The sequence below is a fragment of the Giraffa tippelskirchi genome, chromosome 2, assembly GCF_054371585.1.
Source record: "Giraffa tippelskirchi isolate mGirTip1 chromosome 2, T2T-mGirTip1v1.2.pri, whole genome shotgun sequence".
Classification (NCBI taxonomy): Eukaryota; Metazoa; Chordata; class Mammalia; order Artiodactyla; family Giraffidae; genus Giraffa; species Giraffa tippelskirchi.
Genome location: NC_137276.1, coordinates 157,941,281 through 157,964,020, shown reverse-complemented (window position 1 = coordinate 157,964,020; position 22,740 = coordinate 157,941,281). Strand labels below are relative to the sequence as shown.

At 36.2% G+C, this 22,740-nt stretch overlaps 1 protein-coding gene across 8 annotated transcripts in view; it reads left to right on the top strand.

Moving 5' to 3' along the window:
* P3H2 (prolyl 3-hydroxylase 2) overlaps nucleotides 1–22,740 on the top strand; it is a 170,585-nt gene that overhangs the window by 102,433 nt on the left and 45,412 nt on the right. For 4 of the 8 annotated variants that reach the window (XM_081536959.1, XM_081536992.1, XM_081536981.1 and 1 more), the window contains one exon: nucleotides 3,080–3,181. The exons of 2 other annotated variants lie outside the window; for them this stretch is intronic. In XM_081536959.1, coding sequence (XP_081393085.1) covers nucleotides 3,155–3,181 — 27 coding nt within the window. In that variant the 5' untranslated portion in view covers nucleotides 3,080–3,154. Of the gene's footprint in view, nucleotides 1–3,011; nucleotides 3,182–22,740 lie in introns of all 8 variants that reach the window. 2 more of the 8 variants (XM_081536970.1, XM_081536948.1) reach the window with 1 other exon arrangement.

Below are 22,740 nucleotides of genomic sequence, written 5' to 3'. Positions count from 1 at the left end.
AGGGTCTTTGGGTAAAGCTTGTATATACTGAAACACTCTTAAGTTTTTCACAGTTAAGTTCCTAAAATAGATTAAGTTGATTTTGCTATTTATGCCTTTCATTCTTGAAATTTATATCATCTTTTTACATAAAGGTAGCAAGCTAGAATTCATCTTAAAGATCATCTGGCCCCACGCCTTCATTTTACAGGTGAAGTGGCAGATTCAGAGGTATTGATTGGCTTACTTAAGGTTACTCAACATTTTGCCAGCAGAGCCAGAACTAGAATTTAAGTCTCCTGTGTCCTGGTCTCACACTTTCTTTGTTACCTGAGTGTCTCCTTCCTCTTTCCTCTGCAAAGAACTTCTGCAGTTGAAGACATTAGCTTGAGAGCATGATGCTGGCTATTGGGAAGAGTGATTTAGATCAGAATGATAAAGATGGTTTCCGTGCTAAGACCAAGACATTGGAAAAGTCATAAGACCCCATGAATAGCATAGAAGACAGTGAACCCCTCATTTTGACCTAAGCCACAGAGGATGTTCTGGGCTCGGGGTTGATGTTATATTTGTTCATTCATTCAAATACATTCACAATGAAAATCTCCTCTTCAGCCTAATTTCTCTGCCCATCATCGACATTGGAAAAGTCATAAGACTCCATGAATAGCATAGAAAACAGTGAACCCCTCATTTTGACCTAAGCCACAGAGGATGTTCTGGGCTCAGGGTTGATGTCTACATTTGTTCATTCACTCAAGTACATTCACAATGAAAATCTCCTCTTCAGTGTAATTTCTCTGCCCAACATCAACCTCAGCTGCAGCCAATTAAGGACTTCTCTGTCAATACATAGCATGCTTTTTCAGTTATAGTTACTTCTCTTAGAACACATGTTTCTATCCATTTTCATCTGTCAGACCCTATCCATCTGTCAAGGTTGATCCCAAGCCTCCCTTCCTTCATATAGTCTTACTTCACTTTCCCCAATGATATGCTTTCTCACATAACCATACCTCTTGATCCCCTGTTTAATTTTCTACCAGAAAGAATAAAAATTATTTTATTTTCTAAAATAATGCAACTGGAAAATAAAATTATATTAAAAAGTAAAACTGGAAAATGTAATTTTGGTGGCAAGAAAATTCAAGAAATTCTCCAATTTCATGTAGACCTGAAATAAGTATTCATTCATTCATTCATTTATTGTTTTACTTTAACAAACTTTTGCTAAGTGCCTACATCTCATATCCTAATCGCATCTTCTCCTCAAAGACCAGCACATATTATATTCTTCATGTTCAGTTCAGTTCAGTCACTCAGTCATGTCCGACTCTTTGCAACTCCATGGACTGTAGCAAGCCAGACTTCCCTATCCATCACCAACTCCCGGAGCTTACTCAAACTCATGCTCATCAAGTCAGTGATGCCATCCAACCATCTCATTCTCTGTCATCCCCTTCTTCTGCCTTCAATCTTTCCCAGCATCAAGGTCTTTTCCAATGAGTCAGTTCTTCGCATTGGGTGGCCAAAGTATTGAAGTTTCAGCTTCAGCACCAGTCCTTCCAACGAATATTCAGGACTGATTTCCTTTAGGATGGACTGATTGGATCTCCTTGCAGTCCAAGGGACTCAAGAGTCTTCTCTAACACCACAGTTCAAAAGCATCAATTCTTCAGCGCTCAGCTTTGTTTATAGTCCAAACTCTCACATCCATACATGACAACTGGGTAAACCATAGCTTTGACTAGACGGACCTTTGTTGGCAAAGTAATGTCTCTGCTTTTTATTATGCTGTCTAGGTTGGTCATAACTTTTCTTCACATATCTCTCCCTAATTCGTCAGTAATCAGTGCTCCTCATGTATCAGCTATTTATTGTCTAAATTTTGCCACCAAAATCTTTTCTCCACCGTAGACAGTAAATTCCCAAAGAAATATTTTTACTGAGGACAAATACAAAGAAAAAAATAAATATTTTTTCCTATTAAAAAAAATGGGATCAAATCCAATTTGCTGATACTTAACCCACGTCAAATTCCTGGTCTCAGTGCAATATTTCATATGCAAAAATGAGGAAATGATGATTTAATTGACTCTCAATTTTCTCTTCTCATTAAGGATTTTGAACCCATCACCATTTGGCAGTCAGGACCATTCCATTTACCCTCCAGTTCTGGAAAAAGTATTTGAAAACCCAGCAGCATGCAAAGGCAGGGTTGTTAAAGTAATCATTTCCCTAAAGGATGTCAGAAGTCCTAAGGGAAATATTTACAAGGAAAATCTGTTTTCTGTTGGAATTTGCAGGTTTTATTTGTCTATTTTTCTCTTCTCTTCTCACCCTTTCCCCAACCCATGTGGCAAGAAGACAGACCTGCTTGTCTTTTCAGCGATGAATTTGTCATCGGGTAGCTGACTGAAGTCTATGCCTATTTGAGTAAATGTCTTTCAGTTAGTTTGCTAACAGATCCTTATCACTACCATTAGCTTGTTTTATTTTTTTAAAAAATTGTTTAAGAATGACTAGCTAGTTCCCATTGAACCAAACTCCTTTCAGAAAACAGCTATCAGGATAGTGCTATAATTTTTAATCAGCTTCCATAATTTGAAAATTTGATGATATGATAAATGCCACATGTTTTAAGTATTCTTTCTGCATTCCCACATCATTCTCTTTTGCACATGACTATCTGATTATTGTCTGTCTACTTATTGTATCTCTGATGATGCTATCTTCTCTTACTCTCTTGATATTGATATATATTGAGAGATACACTCATACCTCATATGCCTGCCTTGTGTAATTGCTGACTAGCCTACAGTGACACACTAAGCAAAACTCTTCACTGTATGATGAGAGGACAAATTCATGAACAGCCTTTCGTCCAGTTACTAAAAACCCAAGATGTACCAAGGAGGTTAATCCCTAGCAATGTAGTAGCCAATCAGAGCTACAGAGAGACACAGCTTTTGTGAGTTGAGTATACCTTCAAATTAAAAGAGAGAATATTGTTCTATTTTTTTTTTTTACAGTGCATTCATTTTTTTAACTTGCAAAATCTCATAATCTTCTTTTGTCTACTGGTAAACAACATCTTCAGAACTCTGCCCCTCAGAGAACCAATGGAGAACTCAGGCACATCAATGGATGATTGCAACACTTTGAGGGAAGGACTATGAGGGGAATTCAGGAGTCTGTCCAGGTATGTGAGATTTGGTTATTCATGCAGACACAGCAGAGGAAATGATGTCTAAGCAAACCATTAAAGATGAGTAAGAAAAAATTAGGATGCAAAGATTTAGGAGAATTTTATGAAAGAAAGGGACATAGAAACTCAGAGAGAAGAGTGTAAATGGAACTGAGACAAAATTCAACAGGGCCATAGTTGAGAAAGAAACAGACAATAGTGAGAAGTGAATCTCGGCAGGTAAGCCAGGGCCATTTAGGCAGGAGCTTGTGCGATACTTACTTAAGGAATATGAATTTATCCTTAGACTGGGGCGGTGGAGCGGGGGGATCCTCTGAAAATTTTGACCAGGAAGAGATAAGATCAGATTTGCATTTTAGAAACATCATTCTGGCTTCAATGCAGTAAATAGATTAAGGATAACAGTAGTTTACAAGAAGTTCCCCACACTGTATGCCTTTTTACATTTAAATATGATGCCCTTTATGCATACACACACAGACAGATTCTTAGAATTTCATTTGTCTTACTTAAATTCCAGAAATCAAAATGGCCTGGTATATTGATTTCCTGATAAATTCATGATAAACTTTGACTTTCGCTTACTTTTCCACTTGACTTCCATTCTATTTCTTCACAACACACCTATACCATATGTTTGTGTTTGAAAATTAGAAAACAAGATAAACAATAGTGATTAATCATTAAGTCCTAAGTTCCCTGACTCCACTTGAACACAGCTACAATTAGCATTTGATGTATGAAAATTTTTTATGAACTGATATAACATCAGTAGATTCCTACTATACATAGCTATATCTAGTCTGCTTTTTTTCTTTCAAGTGTATCACAAGCATCTTTGCATGGCTCATTAGTCTCAGTGGGCGTATAATATTCTATGATATAATTATGCTATGATTTAGTCTATTCCTATTGTTATAAACTTCACTTTTAATTTAATCAGATCACAGTTAGTGTGGAGTCTCAGAAATTCTGCTTAACAAAATTGGGATATTTCCCAGGCAGACTTCTCTGTCTAGTTCTCTGGTAGTATGGCTTTTTAACATTTTGCAGGAACTTTACCAGCTAGTTAAAATAATACCAGGGAAGTATTTTCCCTTTGGGAGCTTTTTGCATTAGGAAAACTTTGTGCTTACAATAAAGTGAAACGGATGCTTAGAGGAAGAGTTTTGATCAAATTCCGTTTCAGAATAAACCAAACTGAGAGGTTTAAGTACCATAAATTAAAACAGCTGACCATTCCAGAATACCTAGAAAAGAAGATTTATTTGTCTTGAATATTTTGGTCTTATCCTGAGAAATTATAAAGGAAACAGGTATTTTAATTTTCATTTGGAACTCTATTTTTTTCTTAACCTTGTTTCCCACTCTCTTTTAAAGTCAGAACTGGCCTACCAACATAATTCATGATATTTTGATGAAAAGAACACTGAATTAAAAGGAATAATACCCTAATTTAGTTGCTAGCATTATCATTGATCAGCTTATCACTTGGGAAGACACAGCAGTGAGATGAAGGGCCAGAGTTCTGGTGTAAGACAGCATTGGGTTTAAAATCAGATTCAGCTACTTATGGTTTTTAGTTTTCTCAATTGTAAATGAAGTTATTGATTCCTCCCTCACAGTTATTTTCATTTTTACAATGTAATATATTACTTTGCTAAGACTGCCATAATAGAACACTGCAGACTGGGTGGCTAAACGGCAGACATTCATTTTCTTAAAGTTCTGGAGTCTAGAAGTTCAAGATCAAGTTGTCTGCAGGATTGGTTTCTTTGGAGGCCTCTCTCCTTGGCTTGCAGGTAGTCGCCTTTCCCTGTGTCCTCACATGGTCTTTCTTCTGTGCACTAGTGCCCCTGATACCTCTCTCTGTGTCCTCATCTTATAAAAATACCAGTCAGATTGGATAAGGGCCTATCCTAAAGTCCTCATTTTAACTTAATTACCTCTTTAAAGGCCTTGTCTCCAATACAGTCACATTGTTAGACCCTAGAGTGAGCATTCACCTAAATTCACATATGAATGTGATATGTGAATGCAAATATTCACATACAAATATGATGATATATGCGACATTTATTTCATGTTTCTGGCATATTATATGCTCAGTGATAGTAGCAACTAAATATTTAACCTCTCTGAGCTATTTTTGTCATTGTGGAAATTGGGAAGTTCACATCTGCTCTGCCTACATATGATAATGACTTGAGATTAGTTATGTTAGATTTCTTCATAAAATAAGTGGTAGGGCACTGTTGTTTATCTTAAGTATACACACACACGTACTTACTTTCTTCCCTTTAAGGAAGTGAACATTTGCTCTGAGCTTCTTTTCTACTAGAACTGGGAGTAGGAAGAGTAGGATTTAGGGATCCATTTTACTCTTAGGTCTCAGCATCCTCACTTCCTGAACAGGAAAGCACAAGGTTAACAATTGCAATTCATATACCCTTTCTTATAAGACTTCATCTGATCACATGGGCATGAGGCAAAGATTAATGAAAATGTAACAGAATCTCTCTGTCTCACTGTCTCTAAGGAAAGGCAAGGGAGAATTCCTCTAGTGCCTCGTGGGAGTGTTTTCAAATGAAAAGAATGAACACTGCTTATTTTATTTTGGAGTAGGGCCACATGTTCTTCTGAATAGAAAGAGCAGAGATGGCAACTCCTAAATGAAAGGCTGTATTCACTTTAATAATTTGGCTGAGATTCCTTTCTGATTGAAAATTGGACTTGCCATGGAGTCTTTAAAAGGCTTTATGGTTTGAAAACCTTAAATCAGCTTTAGATTAACAGAAAGTTGGTCTTTCAGTAATGGGAGATGCAGCAATTTAGCACTCTATTGGCATGCTTGAACAGTTGTAACATTCTTGACCAGTTGTAACTTTCAGAGTGTGATTATGTGACCTGATTCCATAATATTCGGGCTCCAAGGCCAAACCAAGACCTGTTTGGAGGGGGAGTGGAGAACTGGCACGTGGATTGACCTTAGCTGCTTATCTCACTACAGACTGTCCTAGCATACCCTAGTAACCTAGACTTACTCCTTTCCAACAAGATGGAGATGTTTTGGGAAGTGAGTTTCAAAAGATTTCAGTCACTCTATTTGCTCTCAAAGCTTCAAGTGCTCCTCTGAGTATGACAAAATATGTGCTTAACTTCAAACCCATACCATGCTGGTCTCAGCCTAATTTTTAAGTATTCTCATGTATTCTAAACCACACTATCAACACTTGTACCCCCAACGAACTAATCCTTATGTATGGAGAATACTTTTTTTTTTTTTGGAGAATACTTTTTATTGGTGTCTTACCAATGATGCAATGCCCTTCCTGGTGCCTCTATTGAAATTCCATTCACCTTTCAGGGTCTGATACAAATGCCATATTCATGATAATATCTCCATGAAGAATTATAGTATATGTTTTGGTTTCTCTTACGGTACCACACTCAACCCTGAATTATAGGTGTTTGTCAGATTTCCCACCCTACCCACCATTATGCATGCGTGTTAAATCACTTCAGCCATGTCCACCCCTTTGTGACCCTACGGACTATAGCCCACCAGGCTTCTCTGTCCATAGGATTCTCCAGACAAAAATACTGGAGTGGGTTGCCATGCCCTCCTCCAGAGGATCTTACTGATCCATGGATAGAACCTGCTTCTCTTAAGTCTCCTGCAGTGTCAGGTGGATTCTTTACCACTAGTGCCACCTGGGAAGCCCCCTACCCGCAGATTAGCTACTGAAAAAGCAGTAATTATCTCACTTTTCCCCTATCATCCCCACCCACCCAATACCCAGCATAGGACCTCATTAAATGTTGGTCAGGTTGAGTCAAACGACAAAGTGAAGTAGCCTAAACCTCAGTGTCATTAAAAGTGTATGTGTGTTCTCAGTTATTCAGTTGTGTCCGACTCTTTGCAACCCCATGGACCGTAGCCCACAAGGCTCCTCTGTCCATGGAATTTTCCCTGCAAGAATTCTGGAGTAGGTTGCCATGCCCTCCTAAGGAGATCTTCCCAACCCAGGGATTGAACCTGAGTCTCTTGTATCTCCTGCCTTGTCAAGTTCTTTACTACTAGTGCCACCTGGGAAGCCCTTCCCTAGAAGTACAAAGCGTATATTGTCCTATGCAAATGAAGTGGGAACATTGAACTCCATATGTGGACGTTCATGATGGCAATTGTTTTTAGTACAAAGGGAACATGCAGCTGCTAAACTTTGCCACAAAGTAACATTTTGAGGGGAAAGAAGCCAATGTAAACCCACAGTGTGTGCAAAATCAAAATCAGAAACCCTGAGTTTTTTTTTAACCACTGAGTATAATTTTATAATTTATTTGATACGATTTTTCTGGGCTGTAGTTCAATTCAAACCAGTTCTTCATCTGAACCCAACCCTACAGTTCTCTACTGTACTCATTAGCAGCCACTTGGCAGCTTTAATTTGGCTTACTCTGTGTGGCATGGAGAAAAACATTCTTCTATGTCTTTTGGAGGGATATGTTTTAGGTGAACTTTTGTGTATGTCCTTGTCTAAAATGGTACATTCTTTATCTTCCTGCTGAATATGGAGGATTGGCCACTTAGTCTTACATGAAAGGAAGTTTACTAGAAACGCCATTAACTTTGGAATCAGAAGACCATGTTGTAAGATCTAACACTTCTATTAGGATTCATGTGACCCTGAAAATAATTTTTTACCCTATCTTTTAGTTATCTTAATCAGGTAAGTATAATAGAGGAGGAAGTCTTACACCAAATGATGTCTAAGGATCATTTCAGTCTTTGCATTTTGTGATTCTGGACTCACATTTAAGGCCATTCTTTCATCAAAGGTAATGGAGTTTACCCAAAATGTGGGTTGCTATATACATATCAACAAAGTAGAGTCTCAGAAAATTGATTGGTAGTCCATTGAGTCACTGAAGCAGGAAGGTGACTTCTTTCTGGCTAAAAAAAAAAAAAAAAGAAAGAAAGAAAATTCCATTCATAGAAATGAACAATCACAGTAGCATATTAAAGATTCTGAAAATCTTCCCCTATTTAAATGTTTACCCTTTAATACAAGTTATCAGGCAATTAACTATAAAACTTTTTGTTTTAAATGTCTCATGATCATCCAGAAAGTACACTCTTTAGCAAGATAAAGGTTAACTACAAACTCAATGACATTTTTCCCTGTGCTTGTGGATTGCTCTGAGTTACTTGTAATAATTGATCATGGCTTCATCCTCAAAAGTCTTTTCTTACTTTCTCTGGCCATAGACTCCAAGTGTGCCTCAAGTGTAGGCCTTGCCCAGTCCTCAACTGATCGGTTCTCCAGTCTAGATTCTTCACTGCTAAAGAGTTGTCTTCTTTTGCATGCCTCCCATTATACCAAACACAACCTAGTTCAAAATGAAATGAGTATTTTCTTCAACCCACAATAAAATTTTGGAATCACCTAAAAGCTGATTTCCACTGCTGTTTCAATCATTTTCCAAAATTGACTGTCTTTGAAATTTTAAAGATTTTCTTAATTTTTACATTTCCTTTGACTAATGCAGTTGACAGAATTGGATTCCCCCAACATTAACATGCTAAATCTTTAATTACCAACCTGATGGCATTTGAAGATGAGGGCTTTAGGAGGTAGTTAGGTTTAGTTGAGGTCATGAGAGTGGGGCACTCATGATAGGATTAATGCCTTTGTAAGAACAGACACCAGAGAGCTTGCTCAGTACTTGTGGGGACAAAAAGAAAAGGTGACCATCTGCAAACCAAGAAGAGAGTTTCCACCAAAACCTGGCCTTGCTTGCATTCTGATCTCAGAGATCCAGACTCCAGAAATATGAGAACATAAATGTCTTTTGTTTAAGCCACCCATTCAATGTATTTCATTATGATAGCTCAAACCAAGTCAATCAATTTGCTTCTTCTTTTTATGAGAAAAATATTACAATGTTTCCCAGGAATTTTGCCTTTTCTCCAGTTTCTCTTTACTCCTAGATTATCCTACAAAAACCAGGCTAACTTTTCTACAAGAGGAAGGCTATCAAGTTGGTAACAGCACCATTCCTATACTCTTCTCCCTGATGAGAAATGAAATGTATTTCAGACTTCTGATTTCCAGGTCTGTGTGTAAGGAGCTTGGATGTTGCCATATCATCCTAGCAACAAGTAAAAGGCTAAACAGACAGTAAAATCAATAATTATTCTAGGATCCATAAAAGAGGTTGAGACTACAGGGCAAACCAACTGCTTCCAAGATTGGAAAGATAAAGAGATGAATACAGGTTGGCTTGGCTTATGAAACAGAGACCCATGAGCAGAAACCATTCAGGGAATCAGTTCAGGGGTAGGAAAACCTGAACTGTAGTCAACAAATTGCATTTGGTTCAGTGTGGACAATTCTGAGAGTTAAAAACTTCAGGTTGGTGGAGGCAGCCATAGAGGGGCACACTCAATATTGTGAGATTTACCTCTAGGAACTCAACTGGGTTCTCACAGTAAGTATTATAGGAAAATCTGCTCATGCTCCTTGCAGGGGACATGAAACCATTCTGAAGGACAACAGAGAAACTTCGTTCTTCTTAACGAGGCTCATCCTCAGGAAAAACTAACAAACCAGTGCCTAACTTGCTTTAGCGTTATCAGAGACTAAGTCACCTGGGGGAAGGGACCTGCAACTTTAATGAGTTTACTAATTAGTTCTAATTTTTTTCCAGGAGGACTAGAGTCTTTGAGACTTCCTATATATAGTATCATGTTATCTGAAAATAGTGACAGCTTTACTTTTTCCTTTACAACTTGGATGCCATTTATTTCTTTTTATTTCTAATTGCTGTGGCAAGGAGTTCCAATTATATCTTGAATAAAAATGGTAAGAGTGGCAATCCTTGTCTTTTTACTGATCTTAGAGGAAACGTTTTCAGCCTTTCAGGGTTGAGTATGATGTTAGCTGTGAATTTATCATAAATAGCCTTTATTATGTTGAGATATGTTTCCTCTGTGAGTGGTTTGTTGAGAATTCCTGTCATAAATGGATGTTGAATTTTGTCAAATACTCTTTCTGCATCTGTTGAGGTAATCATATGACTTTTATTCTTCATTTTGTTAATGTGGTGCATCACAATGATTGATTTATGAATGTTAAATCATTCTTATATCCCTGGAATAAATCCCACTTGATTCATGGTAAATAATTCTTTTGCGTGCATGGGTGCATGCTCAGTTGTGTCCAATTCTTTTCAACACCATGGATTGTAGTCCGCAAAGCTCCTCTTTCCATGGAATTTTTCAGAATACTGGAGCAGGTTGCCATTTCCTACTCCAAAAGATCTTCCTGATCCAGCGATTGAACCTGAGTTTCTTGAGTCTCTTGAATTGGCAGACAGATTCTTTACACTGTGCCACCTGGGAAGCCCCATATAATTCTTTTAATACACTGTTAAATTTTGTTTACTAATATTTTGTAGTGGATTTTTACATCTATATTCCCCAGGGATAGTGTACGATAATTTTCTTCTTTTGTAGTGTCTTTGTCTGGTTTTGGTATTAGGGTAATTCTGTCCTCATAACATAAATTTGGAAATATTTCATCCTCTTCAATTTTTTTTTGAGAAGGATAAGCATTAATTCCTCTTTAATTGTTTGGTAGAATTCACCTGTGAAGTCATCTGGACCTGGACTTTTATTTGGGGGGAGCTTTTAAAATTACTGTTTCTATTGCATTACTAGCAAATCAGTCTATTCAGATTTTTTTTGTTTATTCACAATTCAGTCTTGGATGGATGTATGATTCTACATACAGTGGAAGTTATCCATTTCTTCTAAGTTATTCAATGTGTGGTGAAATGATTATCTGTAGTAGTCTCTTATGACCCTTTGAATTTCTACGGCAGTCACTGTAATTTCTCCTCTTTTGTTTCTAAATTTATTTCTTTGAGCTTATTCTCTTTTTTTTTCTTTTCTTCTTGATGAGTTTCACTAAAGATTTGTCAATTGTGGTTTATCTTTTCAAAGAAACAAATCTTAGTTTCTCTGATCTTTTCTGTTTTTTAGTCTGTTTATTTCTGCTCTGATTTTTATAATATCATTTCTACTAAATTTGGGTTTTGCTGATTCTTCTTTTTTCTAATTCCTTTAAGTGTATATTTAGATTGTTTATTTGAGATTTTTCTTCTTGAGCGAGGCCTGTATCACTACAGACTTTCCTCACCATACTGCTTTTGCTGCATCCTATGGATTTTGGACAGTTGTGCTTCCATTTTCATTTGTCTCAAGGTATTTTTTTAAATTTCCTTTTTTATTTGTGCATTAACTTATTTTGTGTTTAGTAGTATTCTGTTAAGTTTCCATGTGTTTTTTTTTTTCAATTTTTTCTTGTCATTAATTTCTGATTTTATATACTTTCTATCAAAATATGAAGGACAATTTTACAAAACTAGAGCAAACCCTCCTAAAGTTTGTATGGAACCACAGAAGACCCCCAAAAGCCAAAGCAATCTTGAAAATGTACCAAACATAACACAGCCAAAGCTGGATGGATGTATCATGTGCTCAAATTTGAAACTATACTACAAAGCTATGGTAATTAAAATAGTATGGTACTGGCACAAAAACAGATGTGTAGATCAATAGGACAGAGTAAAGAGCCTAGAAATAGACCCATATAAATATATTCACTGATCTTTGACAAAGGAGTGAAGGCAATACCATGAAGCAAAGGTAGTCTTTTAAAAAAATTATGTCCTTCCCAAAAATTAACTCAAAATTGATTATGGATCTAAATTTATAATTCACAAATATAAAACTTCTAGAAGATATCACAGATGACTTTGGATATGGAAGTAGCTTTCTGGATACAATACCAAAGTCACCATCCATGAAAGAAATAAGTGATAAGCTGGACTTCATTCAAATTAAAAACTTCTATTCTGCAAAAGACAATGGGAAGAGAATTAGAACACAAGCAACAGACTAGGAAAAATATTGACAAATGTCACATTTGACATAAAAAATTCTTACCCAAAATATGCAAAGAACTCAATGCTCAAAAATAAGAAAACCAACATCCCAATTTAAAAATGAATAAAGACCTTAACAGACACCTTACCAATAAAGATATACAAATAATAAATAAGCATATGAAAAAATTTTCTACAGCATATTTCATCAGGGAATTGCAAATCAAAGGAAAAATGAAATGCTAATATGCTTTTATTAGACCAATATCCAAAACACTCACATCAAATGCTGGCAAGAAGGTGGAGCAATAAGAACTTTCATTCATTGCTGATGGGAATAAAAAATGGTGAGGCCACTCTAGAACATGGCTTGGTGGTTTCTTACAAACATAAAACTGCTCTTACTATACCATCCAGCAATCTCATTCCTTGGTATTTCTCCAAAAGAGTTGAAAACTTGTTTTTGCACAATAACGTGCACCCAGATGTTTGTAGCAGCTTTATTGGTAATTTGCAAAACTTAGAAGAAGCTATGACATAATTTAGTCAGTTAATAACTAAAAGAACTGTGGTACATCCAGATACTAATGTTTAAAATGCTGAAAAGAAATGAGCTATGAAGTCTTGAAAAGACAGAGAAACTTCAAATGCATATTACTAAATGAAAGAAGCCAATCTGAAAAGACACACTACTGTGATTACAATTATATAACATTCTGGAAAAGGCAAAACTTTGGCAACAATATAAAGATCAATGATTGCCAGGGGTTAGGGTGGGGAGGGATGAATAGATGGAGAACAAAGGATTTTTAGGGAATGAAAATGCTCTATATGATACTCTAATGATATATACTTGTCACTACTCATTTCTCTAAATCCATAGAATGTACACTACCAAGAGTGATTGCTGTGGTCTTTGGGTGATTATGGTGTGTTGATATACGTTCCTCAGTTGTAACAAATACCACTGTGGTTAGGGATGTTGATAATAGGAGAGACTATGCTTGTTTGGTGGCATAGGGGATATTGGAAATTTCTGTTTTTGTTTTGTTTTGTTTTTTCTTCTAAATCTTGCTCTGAACTTAAAAGAGCTCCAAAAAATAAAATCTTAAGAAAAAGTTTTTTGTAGTTACCTCAATATTGTAATTCTTATTTTCCAAATTCTTTTTGAAATGAAGCAGGGGAGATTTTCATGACTACACTCACATACATGGACACATAGATACATCTGAGTCTCTTTTTCCAAGAATAAAAATCAAAGCACTTTAGTTTAGTGTTCAAAGATCCCCAAATTCCATCCCTGTTCAACCTTGTTTTCCATTACTCTGCAATCTAGACCTTTTGCCTGAGCCAGTTCAGCCAAATTACTATTCTATAAAAACATTTGAGTCATCCCTATTTCTTTCAGCTTATCCTATTCTGCATCTGAGATATCTACATGTTTTCTATTCTTCAAGACCCAGTCTCAATCCTACTTTCTCAATGACGTCTTTCCTGTACATTATAGGTTATTGTGGTTTCAAATTTCTTTCAATTTCTATAGTACTGTGTTGAGGGTAATTTACTCTCCCCTCTAAACACATAGAGTCTTAATTCTTGAGATTAATAATCTGTGTGTGTCTCCTTGTCCTGTTGAACTGTATTTAACAAATGCTTGAGGACAATATTATAAATAATTTATATCCTCAGAGAACATCTATCATAGTTCTTTCTGTGGAAGAGGTGATCAGCAAACACTTTTTACATGGGCCAGATATGCATGAACCCACCTCTACTTTGAAATTACAGGGATTAAAATCCCAAGTATGTGTTTGTGAATGTTTTAAGAAAAGATACAGATTCTAACCATAGTCTTGCTCCTTATTTTCTTTGCAAATGTTTTATCCACACATTAAATGAAGCAGTGGTTCAGTTCAGTTCAGTTCAGTTCAGTCGCTCAGTCATGTCCAACTCTTTGAGACCCCATGAATTGCAGCATACCAGGCCTCCCTGTCCATCACCAACTCCCGAGTTTACCTAAACCCATGTCCATCAAGTCAGTGATGCCATCCAACCATCTCATCCTCTGTCGTCCCCTTCTCCTCCTGCCCCCAATCCTTCCCAGCATTAGGATCTTTTCCAATGAGTCAACTCTTTGCATGAGGTGGCCAGTATTGGAGTTTCAGCTTCAACATCAGTCCTTCCAATGAATACCCAGGACTGATCTCCTTTAGGATGGGCTGGTTGGATCTCCTTGCAGTCCAAGGGACTCTCAAGAGTCTTCTCCAACACCACAGTTCAAAAGCATCAATTCTTCGGCGCTCAGCTTTCTTCACCGTCCAACTCTCACATCCATACATGACCACTGGAAAAACCATAGCCTTGTACAGGAATCAGTGGTACTACATGATTTAAAGGGCCTTTCTAGCCCTGGTTATCTATGGTTAATAGACGTTAGTTTTCAGAAGACCAATGCAACTACCACCAAAGTAACAGAAAATGGATGCTACCTGATATGTTTAATAAGTAAGCAAATTCTCCACAAGCTTTAGCCTCCTTGGAAATTCAAATTGACTGAAACTTCTTTCCAGTATAGTCTATTGACTGAGGTATGGAGGAAATGTCTGGGTTTATAGTTAACCTGTGCATATGCAGGAATATTTAATTTACAATATAGCCTAAGGTTACTGCTGTGGCTGAATGTTTCACAAAGTGCAGGTATGACGCCAGAGGAGCTTATGAAACATTGAAAGAACTCTTATCATCAAAACCACCTCTTTCGTAAGACCCTGTGGCCTGTCAGATTAAGAGTCCCCATTAGTCAGCCTGATGGGTTAAAAACCTGAAAAGACCTTAGACTCTTTTAGAAGTCCCCTCCAAGAGTGGTCTTCGGAGTGACTCTCTGTTTGATTTGCAGCCGTGGTGCTTTCTTCCATATGAGCTGAAATGAAGGCTTTGAAATACTTTTTGAAGTAAGTCTCTCCACCCTTATAAGAGTAAGAAAAAGTTTGTATTTCCTAGAGGGACATGACATATTTATACCAAAAAGGTGCACATGTGAAAGTGTTTGCTTTCCTTGTTTGCTTTTCTTACATTTCTCACAGTGGACTGGTTTGGGTAGAAAGTTAAATTTTGTTTCATAAATGCAAAATGGAAGGGAGACCAAAATGAAAAGAGGTTAGAAACTGTAACAACGTGGGACATCCTTAGTGGTCCGGTGATTAAGATTTCACTTTCCAACGCAGAGGGTGCCGGTTCCCTCCTTGGTGGGGGAGCTAATAATCCATGTGCCTCTCAGCCAAAAAACTGAAACTTAAAATAGAGACAATATTGTAACAAATTCAGCAAAAGACTTTAAAAATGGTCCACCTCAATAAAGAAAGAGAAATTACAATGACTGAATTTTTCCATACACTCACTAAACTCTAAAGCCCCTCCCCAAGTCATCGATTTTGGCAAGCTACCTCTAGTGCTATCCTAGTACTGTTACAATTTTTATCAAGGCAAAGCCCAGTATGTTACTTCTTTTCCCTGACACATACTCTTCCATCTGTGGTCCACTTAGGATACCTGAGTGCTTACCAGAGAAACAGAACATAAAACGCAAACTTTGAGTCTCAGTCCTTGGTTCTCCCATTCCTTCTCGCCTATGACAAGCATTTTATACCCGTCACTTTTTTATTTCACAAAACCATGTGACTAACATACAGAAAAGTTTGGAAAAGCTTTTTTCTATTCTCAAGAAATAAAAAATCAGTGTCAGATCTATATTAAGCTATTTCACTGCTGATTTTTAAAGGATACCTTAGAAGCAGAAAGCCCGAATCTAATTTATTTGCATTTACAATCATTTGTCAGTCATTTGACAGATAAATTAAAAAGATTGCACCTTTATACAGTTCGGAGTGAAAAAAATGTAATCTGGCTGCTGATGGCTACAGAGACATAACTCTGGTTGTAAGCAATTAGACTGTTGGCTCGAACAAAGTGATGGCTGGCTAGAACTTTTTTAATGGGTCACTAGGGATAGACAGCATTCAACTCCGTTTATCATAATGAAAACCAGGCAAAAGTTAAGCATGCGTGAACAGCTAGAACAACAAACATTGTTTTTTTACCATCAAGTTCATTAAGGGCCACTCAGTCTGTGCCAGCACTATTTCCCCATGAAGCTATAGCTCATTGTTTGTATTACAAAGTGTTCTTGTAAATAATAGTCAACTACTTTTGTACTGGATCTAAGGTGAGGTAGGGGTTCATCTTCCACATTTTTCAAGAATTTCACAAGAAGAATTGAATATACACTTGATAAATGATCATTTTTATTATTTTAATTCTTATCAGTAGTATTGTAAAGTGTGTTGCAAACTATACAATAGTATACAAGGGTAAATTCTTATTAACAAACTCACAAACAAAATGGTGCTCACATGATATGGGAATCACAAAGGAGAGTGCAGTTCTGAGCTCACAAAGAGAAATATTAGATTTTTACTTATTTATTTATTTTTCAAAATCAGACATGAATAAGATTCTTTACATGTTAGTAATGACTACTACAATAGACATGTGACATTGGCAAAACTGGAGTTGAAAATGAGTGACAGCCACCTTCCAAAGACATTTTCAAAGAGGATTAAAGCTGTGTCTCCAAAAACAGTAGCAGGAAGCAAATGTCAGAGAGGTCTTGGCCCAAACTTACTTTTCGGTAACCATTAGTCATTCTCTGACACCTCAAGGGAGACTTCTGGACAATACCACAGAGGTTGAGACGCTTTCTCAGTTGTGCAGTCTTACCCTGTCCTAATGTTTAAAACCAAAAATAACAGTGGCATACCAATAAGCCACACATCAATTTCATTTGATAAGTGGTAGATAGGACTTGTCCACATTGCATCACTGAGATAGTCCTCTCTCCTCACCCAGCAGCCGTCCAAGTCTTGGCTGCTGTCTTGTTAGGAACTTAGACAATACACAGACAGCTTGAGAGATTGGGTCCAAATTAAGCACACATATTTTTTGGCTAATACTTTGAGTTCCCTGAGTGTGTGTGTTTTTTCCTCAGAAAGTCAAGTACTTTTTGTTTTAAATAGTCTCTAATATGAAATAACATGTTTCAAAGTTTCGCTCTTGATTTTAGTGTTTTCCTTACCCTAAAAGATGGTTTTTATTTAGATAAGAAAACTTCTAGCATGCTTAACTGATAGATTTGTTGTTCCACAGAGCTCATTTGATGGTGGCGAGTTACTATCTGTGTTTAACATTAAATTGTAAACATCAGATTAAAACTGCACCAGAGTGTTTAGAAAAAACAGAAGTCTATTAATCAGGCTCAGGACAATAAGTAAGGGTATAAGCTGTTTGGCAAAAGAAAGTGCTTTAAAAAAATGTATGTTTCCTTTCCAACTTACTCCTCAAGAGAAAATGTTACTCTTTAAATGTGTCATTTCTCATCTAATCCTTACCAAACAGCATTTTGAAAGCTACAAATATTTACCCATAACCATGACTACACTTTAGACTAGCATTCCATAAATGCAAACATAAGTTCCCTTTCTATATTAACATGAACACCTAATTTGTGAATTATTATCTGTTCTTTAAAGCTAAAAATTCTAAATTTTCTACCTTGGCATGTAGGAAAGAAGTTAATTACTAGAAATTTCCCTTACTGTGGGGTATTATCTTTTGAGTAAATTATACCTTATCTGTGTCCAAAAGAACATGAAGTTACCTTGCTAAATCAATTATTTCTATAATGAGATTTTTGAAGTGGAAAAAAAAAAACCCAAAAACAAACTCAAAGAAAAGAATGAAAATATACTAGCTTCAGTTTGATATACTAGAACACAGCATAATACAGTTACTGCAAATGAGAATAAAATTTAGTTCTGAGCTTCCTAGCAGTCAAGACAAAAAGGACAACACAGACTATCACGTAGTCCTCAATGTCTGGTAAAAATTAATTATATGAATTAGGAAAATCAAACAATTGTCTAGCATAGCTGAATTATGAAAATAGCTCAATATATGGAGTTTTTTACAAGTTAAATTAGCAACATAAAGGACGGTAACCTCACCAGCAGTTGTGGAATAAGAATGTAAAGTTATTCTTCATATGGCTATTTTTGGACTCTCTGAAAATCTGACTCCATTATAGGGAAATGTTGGGGAATTTCCTAAGTTTGAATTTTCATTGAAAAGCTTGGTCTTTACATTTGAAACACTGTAATTTGTAGGATTTAGTTTAATTCAGTGGTTTGAACAAACTGCTTCCAAATTTTTTTCAAAATTTGATGGATCTTTATTTTAACAGTCTTCTTTTAATATGTTATTCAATTATGTAAAATCTACTTATTTACTGATGTGATTTTGTGAGGGAAAATTAACTTTGGGTTAGCAAAAATTTGAGGTAAATTTGGAGACATTACAAAGAAAAAAATTGGAGACATACAAGAGCTGAAATATCTATGAAAAGATTGGGTGTCACTATTATTTAAAAAAAAATCTTCCTGTCTCATAAAATAAAAATGAAAGTTTTTAGCCCATAAAATTTTAGTGTTTTGCATGATATGCATGCTGTAATCTGGTGACTTCCCTTGCCTCCAGCTAATGTGATTATACTGCTAATCAAAGCTTAAAAATTCCGATATGGCTTAGAATGGGATGTCTTCACTGTCTATTTACATGTTTGGTAATAGGTAAGAAACTTCACATGGGGTTAAAAATTCTCTTAAGTTACTATTGTGAAATTTTAAGCAAAGAGCCAAGATAAAAATATATTTTAATAGCATTGCATCAAACTGTAATGCATGGTATCGGATGAATTCCCAAAGTTAGGGTGATAAAAATAGAGAAAGAATTCCCTTCCTTATTGAAAATATTGCTTGAATACAAGAGTTGAAATTACTTATTTCAGGCTTGATGTTTTACCCTGACTGTATAAAAAAGCTTCAGAAGATGCAACATTATCTTAAATATTCTGTTTTAAAAGTACACAGTGTTCTCAATGTGTTTTAGAATCAATCCCTTTCCTTTCTTGCACATGTCTGACAAGCTGTTCTAAACTCACATTCAAAATGTTTGAGCTTCATATTTATGCTAATTCAGAAGCGAAGAAATTTGTGCATCTTCCTTAAAATAAGTTTGAAAATTTTAGAATTGTTTAATTTGGGGCTATGTGTCTGCTTTCTGAATTGAGAAACATTGCTATGTCAAGAATGGGCAAAAAATGGAAAGGAGGAGAAAGCAATGGAAGAGGGATGGGTGGAAAAGGAGGAGGGAGGTGGCAAACCTGTGCTGTCCTATTTTTATTTTGTTATGTAAAAACATTATCTCTGATCTGCATTACTGAAACGTTCTCCTGCCTGCTACCCAAGATCTTTCTCCACGTAGCAGTCTGAATTATCATTTGAAAATATGAATTAGGTATTACTTTAAATTCCTTAATGGTTTCCTCTTGCACTTAGTTTTGTTGTTGTTCAGCTGCTCACTTGTGTCCAACTCTTTGTGACACCAAGGACTGCAGCAAGCCGGGCTCCCCTATCCTTCACTATCTCTAGGGGTTTGCTCAAACTCACGTCCTTTGAGTTGATGATGCCATTTTCACATTCTTTACCGTAGCCTACAAGCTATCTGTTCTCTGACTTCTCAAATCTCTCTCCCTAGTCTCCACTCTGCTTTTGAAACATGTCAAGACTTTTTCCATTTCAGGGCTCTTGCCCTTGACTTTCTTTTGCCTGAATCACTCTTCCGCCTCTTCTGCTCATGACTGGCTTTTCAACATTTAAGTATCAGCTCAAAAAATCCCATTGCAGAGTCCCTCCTTGACGAATTCATCTAAAGGAGTCCTATCCCAACCCAGTCAGCTTGTACTGGACTGTCTGTTCATTCATTTCCTCATACCACTTAGTGCAATCTACACTTACTTTCATTAATGATTTATTTACTTAAGGCTTGTCTCCTTGGATGAGACCATAAGCACCTGGAAAGTGGGGTTTTTGTCTATTTTGGCTGTGTAGTTATTCTCATTGACTTTCACAGTGCCTGGCATGGATTTAGTGCAAGATAAATATTTGCTGAATAAGTGAATGAGTGAAATAAAGAACTTGGTATGGCTGGAGTTCTGGGTCTATCTGTGTTTTCTTGAATAAGAGGATAGGAAATTATAAAATTTCTAGGAGTTTTTCTAGAAATTTCCTGGGAAAAGTTGCATAGTGGTGAATAGAAATAGAAAGATAGAGCAGGGGCCAAAGCCTGCAGTGTCTTGAATGCCATGGAACATAGTTTCTGAAATTACCTCGGTGATCATTGGATAGCTATTGGAGGTTTTTAAGTAGTCAATGTATATTTTTGAAATACTCCTTTATTATTCATTGTTAAAAGCCGTTTTTGAGTCAGTAGAGTCTGATTCCAACACAATGGACATGAGTTTGAGCAAACTCCCAGAGATAGTGAAGGACAGGGAATCCTGGTGTGCTGCAGTCCCCGAGGTCACAAGAATCAGACACAACTTAGTGACTGAACAACAACAGCAAGAGTCTGATTCACTCACAAGTGGAAAGAGTAACTTCCGAACATCAGCAGGGTGTTGATTTAATTAGTTTTTTTCCATGCAGCATGGCTGGCAGGAGAAAATGTTTGCCTTAGCTCTGCATAGCCTGAGATGAAATGGCTCAGTGCTTCTCAAAGGCATTCCTTACCAGTATTTCTCATATCACGATAGAGCAGCAAACTCCCTTAGAATTTTCATACCATCTTGTTGAATCATTCTCCTTTCTCCAGCTGTTATTTATTTTACAGTTTATATTTCTAATGCAAGGAGTTACCCTCACATTAGAGTTACTCTCTCCTGTGGGTATATTTTAATTTGCTCTTAAAGGAAATCCAATTTAAAGCCTTTAAAGGCAGTTAGCTTCTTATTTGTTTCAGTGAAATAGTGGGTAGATTCTTCCTTAGCTGAAACCTCATACTTATAAGACCCTATAATAATCTCCATCTAACAGTTCAGCTGTATATGTAGCATACACATGTTCACCTGGACTTTTCCTACTGTGTTAGGTATGTGTATCTAATTTCCAAAAAAGATGTACACAGATATCAGGCTTCCAGTTAAAATAATGGCCTGTTTTATAGTCTCTGGCAGGAAATGCTAGTTTCCTGAACTGGTTCACAATAATTTAAAAGCCAGTTTTATGGATTAAGCTTAAGTCATAGAATCTTCTTTATATTTATATTGGAGAACATGGGATTATGTTTAATAATGGGCTATAAATGGGGAAAGCACCAAATAAGCAAAAAACTAATGTGGTCAAATTTAAGAGAAGGAACCAATTTGTCAGTGTTGGCTGACCATTTTCAAGAGCTATTGAATCACATTCATCAGTGATAATCAGTATTGGAAGCTCTCAGTGTGAATAATAACTTCAGAGATTTTGCTATTAAGCTTCCATCTTTTTAGTCCATTATAGCTTGTGAAGCACACTCATATATAATGTACCTTTTGACTTGTGTGTAAATATTTGCTTCTTAGAACTTGTTTTTATCTTTACTTGGACGTATCATAGACATCATCTATTAATAAAGTAGATGGAAAAAAGATAAACAAATCCTGTGGTCCCTATCCTCAGAGAGCTTTACTAGGAGTAACAAGTATAGTCAGCTAAGTGCCATGCATGGCAGAGTCTGATAAGTGTCAGTAGAAGAATAAGGGTTAAGATGATAAGCAGTGCTTGACTATAGCTTTAGGGTTGAGAAAGAATCTCTTAGAGAAGCCAGGATTTAAGCTTGCCTTTATAGGATATGTTAGATTTCAATAAGAAAAGACCAAGCAACAAAGGATCTCAAGATCAGGGTACAGTCTGAGCAAAACATGAAGGTAGGAAGGTGAAAAGTATATAAAACTTTATCTGTGTTCATTCAATGTTAATGGCTGGTGTTATAAAACTAAAGTGTGTCAATACTAACCTGTTATGTTCATAACTTATAGTAGACTCTTAATTGGAGGCCATTTTCACTGACCACCAGTACCTTATTATAGACTCATAAATTATATTTTTATGGCAGTTGCAGATTATACATACTCAGCATTAATGAGAATATAGTTACATCCTTGAAATTAATAGATCATATATAAATTATATCCTGTTATTTATTTTTTCAAGGTTTTAGTGATTCCTGAAGCACTATCAATAAATCCTTCCAAAAACCTATGTAGTATCAATAAATTCTTCCAAAAGCCTATGTAGTAGGTGGTGTTATGGGGGTTCCTTAATGTAGAACCGAGACACAAATGTTTAAATGACTTTTTTCAGGTTCATTTGTTCAGTCAGTGTAAACATATACCCAATTTACAACCTATTCCTCTTCCTCTGTATCTATATATTTGTCATTATGTAGAGTCCATATAATTCATTTTTGTCTCTGTTGGTTTAAGAGGAATTGAGGAAATTTTAATTAATGAAGAAACAAGCAATCCTAAATTAGTGATTTTTGACAGCAAAAATAATTCTTGAAACCACAGAAGTGAAAACAAAGGTAAAGGTGGCAGGCAAAGCTGGTATCAGGGAAGACTTAATGGAGGAAAGAGCAGTAGCTAAGAATATGCAAATTAAAAAGGGAAG